This window comes from Arachis ipaensis, chromosome B02, assembly GCF_000816755.2.
Source record: "Arachis ipaensis cultivar K30076 chromosome B02, Araip1.1, whole genome shotgun sequence".
Taxonomy (NCBI): domain Eukaryota; kingdom Viridiplantae; phylum Streptophyta; class Magnoliopsida; order Fabales; family Fabaceae; genus Arachis; species Arachis ipaensis.
The window spans coordinates 26,529,232-26,533,809 of NC_029786.2; the positions used below are offsets into that span (position 1 = coordinate 26,529,232).

The window sequence follows — 4,578 nt, forward strand, 5'->3', positions numbered from 1 at the left end:
TAAATTTTAAAAATATTTTATTTTGTTTCAATTTTAGTCCAAAAGTTTTTGATTTGCATAAAATATATCCGCAATAGCTAAATTTTCAAAAAATTTAAAACCAATCCAACAAAAATATATAAAAATTATGTTTGATTTGCTTGTGTTGGAAGAATGTTCTTATGAAATTGTCGTTGCATTGGTCTTAAAATTTTTGAAAAATTAGCAGCCAGGGAAATAATTGATGCAAATCGAAAACTTTTAGGATAAAATTGAAACAAAACAAAACTTAAGAGTATTTTTAAAACTTTTGCCAAATTTCAAAAACAAAATATACTTTAAAAATTATGCAGACAATTAATTGTGTATTACAGCATTAATAAAAATAACTAATTTTCAAACTCACTATTCAAAAGTCATCTAAACTTATAAATCTGATTGAATAATAATACACAGCATCAAAATTAAACTTTTTTTTTTATCAGGGTACAAGTAGACTTTCCTATACTTATTGTAGATTGTCATATCCCAATCAAGCAAATACAAACCACCTTTAGTGTTGGATAATAAATAATAAACAGAGAATAAATTATTACAAGGATAAAGTCTTAATATAGCAACTGAAACTTTTTCCTTGTAGTTGTTGATTGTTTACTCTCTTTTAACTGTTAAATTAGCATTTCCTTAAACAAAAGAGATATTAAAAGGGAAAAAATAAAACCAAGTGGTAGAAATTGTTAGGTTCGCTGTTGATATGAATTCCAAAAATGAGTAGCGATAAAAAAATTTCTATCCCGATTTCATTTCATTTGGTTTGTGATAAACTAACACTCGCACTCATACACATAAAGACCTACTTTCAGATGAAATCATTGAAATCAGAATGCACTTTTACAAAGGTCCTAAGTATTAGAACAAATATATTGATATTGGATTTATAAGTGGTTCCTAATCACTTTGGGGGGTACTCCATGTTTGCTTCTTAAAGAGTAGATGATGTTACAACAGCAAGACTGAGACCGAACCTAGTTACTGGTCAATTGTCATTGCTTCTGAGCCTCCACTTCCATTCTCCATCCCATTCTTAAGTTCCTCGGTTGCTATTCTTATCTCCTCAACCAGATTCTTCTGCTCTTCCTCTACCGTGTTCTGCAACTCATCCACCTGAAGAAAGGTTAAGCAACAGCGACAGAATGAATGTTACTGTAAGTTGTTTTACAATGCACAACATTTTCCTTTCCAAAATGCAGGATGCCAGGATACAACATACAACTACAAGATGAAATATTAGATAGAATAAAGAAAAAAAAATTACATATACGCAGTTTTCCTATCATTAGCCGACCCCACCTAGTGGGACAAGGCTTTGTTGTTGTTGTTGTTTGTTGCAGTTTTTCTATCATTCTAAGCATCACACAACATATTCAGCAAGCTTAAAGGTTTAAACATGGCACAAGATTTTAAGACATGAAAATCAGTGTTGTTTCATAAATTTAAAAACCAAATACTGTAGTCATAAATCTTGGCCTTTTAGAAGGATTGGCTTGTATTTAAAATTGGCAACCTTTGATCGATATGTACCAAAAATATTAAGTACAGACTGGAAGAACAACTTCAGCAACACAGAAGAAGAGAAAAGCAGAATATAAAACATTGTTTTGGAATATTTGAACGGAAGAGTCTCACTGTCTGAATCACAATCACCATCGACATACTAATTCAACAGTTTCAATTTTACATCTGACAAAGGTGAGCATAACAGAGATATAAATCTCCTGCAACCATCAAAAGATAAAGATAATAGTTGTGTTAACAAGTATGACAATATACGTTTGGATAAAGTTGTAACTTTTTAAGAATGTTGGACTAAGATGGGAGGTGCTTACATTTGCAAAATAGCACATGGTCACAATATGTTACTATAAGGAACGTAAGGAAATGACAAATATGGCATAACTCTTGCACATTTAATCCCAAATTTTAGACTAGCTTTATAAGATAAGAATAAGCATTTGTGTTGAGTTCCATTATCATCAGCGCAACGCGAGAATGGATAGAAAGAAATGTACAATGTGAAGTGTAATTCACCCTTTTATAGGGGGATGACTAAAACTAATAACAAGTTAACTGGATCATTATAGAAGAAATGCTGAGAGAATGAGTTACTACTAAGCACTAATTCACTAAACCCCCAAGTCTTATCTCCTTAGGCAGGGTTGCCTATACATATTACATGAGGCCATAGTTCCTTGTCATAAATCATATCTGAATTAAACCCATTTAAGCTTAAATCTCTATCATAACATGAATTACTACATTGATAGTTTTTTTCTATTATGTCTATTTGTAATACTTGTTCTCCACTAAATAAAATCTCCTTAACATTATTAAGAAATAATAAAGAAGAAAAAGTGAGACATGCTTGAGTCCAACTTTTCATACTAGTATGCCACAGCTATTCCTCAGCACAAATGACTTGTTCTGTCTATCTGTCTGTTAAAATAGCATTCTATTTTTCTGTTTTTGCATTCTCTTTTACAAAAATGAGTTCTATTTCTAAAATCATTCAGACTGCACCAATAAGTAATGCCTCAATAAGTAATGCCTCTGTGCATTCCATGGCAAGCCTATCAATTTTAAATCATCATGCAATTCCAATCTATAAGAGTATTTAATTGAATGCCGTATGTGACCAATGGCAGCTAGATATTATGAACCTATACAATTTATGCATTTTTAGAGAGTTTAGTTTTACTTTGACACCATGATGCAGCCAGGACCAGGAGCATTTTTTCCCTTTTCGATAAAAGAAGATTTGTGTTGATCGTAAGAAAGAGTATACAAGAAAGAAGATGGAAAAAAGATCCTCTACACAGAACCAAAACATACAAAAAGAACTATGAACAAAGCATAGCTTTCCAATCTCTCAAAATATATGAGCGAATATCCTCTAAATAGACTGTGTACTTTACATGAACAAGAGGCCAAGCACTTGAACTCTATCTATCACAAAACATGCTTGTCATAAAATGAAAATGAAATTGAAGGTGCAAGAATTGCACTTCAACCACATACTCCAGTTGGGGGCATACATTAGACATTGCCACAAGAATTTGGCCTCCTTCCCATTTGTTATACCCATAAAGCTTCCAAAAGCCAAGGACATTATATAGAGGGTTGAAGAGAAGGTAAATAACGGAAGTGGGTGGGTAAGTGGAGGGAAAAGAAGGGTATGTGTGGGTGGAATACTGGAATTGACCTCCTAGCATAGGATCTAATAGAATCAAAATTTAATACCAAATTGGATTGAAATACTAGATGTTCCAATTTGCAAATGTACTTCACTTGATTATACTAAACTAAACATGCTCTAGAGTAAATTACCAACGTTAATTGAGTTTGGAACTAATCAATTAAACTACATGAAAGCCATAATTCATAGTATCTACAATTACCACACAGAAGCATAACAGATAAACACAAAAAGGCAACCCTAAACCACAAAATTGATTCAAATTCTACAAAAGAAAAACAACAGAGCAATCAGATAAAGCCATCAATGCATATAGCATAAGCAACAACCACTCACCACATGCAACAAAAGAGCAAATTGCTTCTTCCGAAGCTCCAACAATCTGGAACCAGCAGTATTCTCCATGTCCAACGCCATGATTTCTTTCTCCAATTGCGTAATGAGCTTCTGCGTCTCTGACCTTGGCGGTTGCTGAGCAACCAATTTCCTGATAGCCTCACACTCCTCTTTATGCCTTCTCTCAACTTTACTCTCTTCCAGAAGCTTCTTAAGATCTTCAATGTCGTTCTGCGCTATCAAGATCTGTCGATTCGTTTCGTCCTTGAGCTCGTTGAAATTCTCCTGCTCTCTGATATTTGCATCAACAATGGCTTTGCTCTTCAGAAGCGGGATCTCAAAAGTCGTGAGCTCCTGCAAGAACGCTCTCGCGAGCTTATCGCAGTCACTGTAGTTGTCGGCGTCGTCCTTTTCAACCTCGGAGACGAAAGCGGTGAACTTCTTCTGAAGCTTCTTCAATGGAGGCTCACCCCTCGTTGTTGTTGTGCGAGTGAGAAGCCTGTGTTTGATGATGACGTCATCTTCGGCGGGACCGAAGGCGTATGTGGCTGCAACTGCCTCTCCCCTCCCTGAAACCTTTCTCCCTTTCAGCATCTCAATTTCTTCACAAAGCCACTCTCAATTCTAAGGTTCTGAAAATCGGACCGGTCATCAAACCGCTTTAGTTATTATTATTGATTTATTGGTCTAATCGGTCTAACCGTAATTCAATTGGAAAAATTGTTTTATAAAAAATAATAAATAAATTATAAATAAACATCTTAAAATATTTTTTAAATTTAAAATCATACATAAAATATCACCAATTGAATGTAATTAATCATTAAAATATGCAAAAACTTACTCCAAATTTGTTGACAAGTAATAAAATTATACTTCCATTAAAAAGATATGATTAACAAGGTTAAATATTGAAGTTAGTTAATCAGACCAAAAAAGAACATTTCCCAGTTGTCTCACCGAGTCCAGCTAGATGGAACAAACATCACTGTGTACTATAGTAATTCTAG

At 33.8% G+C, this 4,578-nt stretch overlaps 1 protein-coding gene across 1 annotated transcript; it reads right to left on the reverse strand.

Moving 5' to 3' along the window:
• On the reverse strand, nucleotides 752–4,200 carry LOC107625167 (THO complex subunit 7A). The gene is made up of 2 exons (XM_016327745.2): nucleotides 3,569–4,200; nucleotides 752–1,143 (listed from the first exon to the last, which is right to left on the reverse strand). The coding sequence occupies exons 1-2, from the start codon at nucleotides 4,160–4,162 to the stop codon at nucleotides 1,009–1,011; spliced, it is 729 nt and encodes a 242-aa protein (XP_016183231.1). The 5' UTR covers nucleotides 4,163–4,200; the 3' UTR covers nucleotides 752–1,008.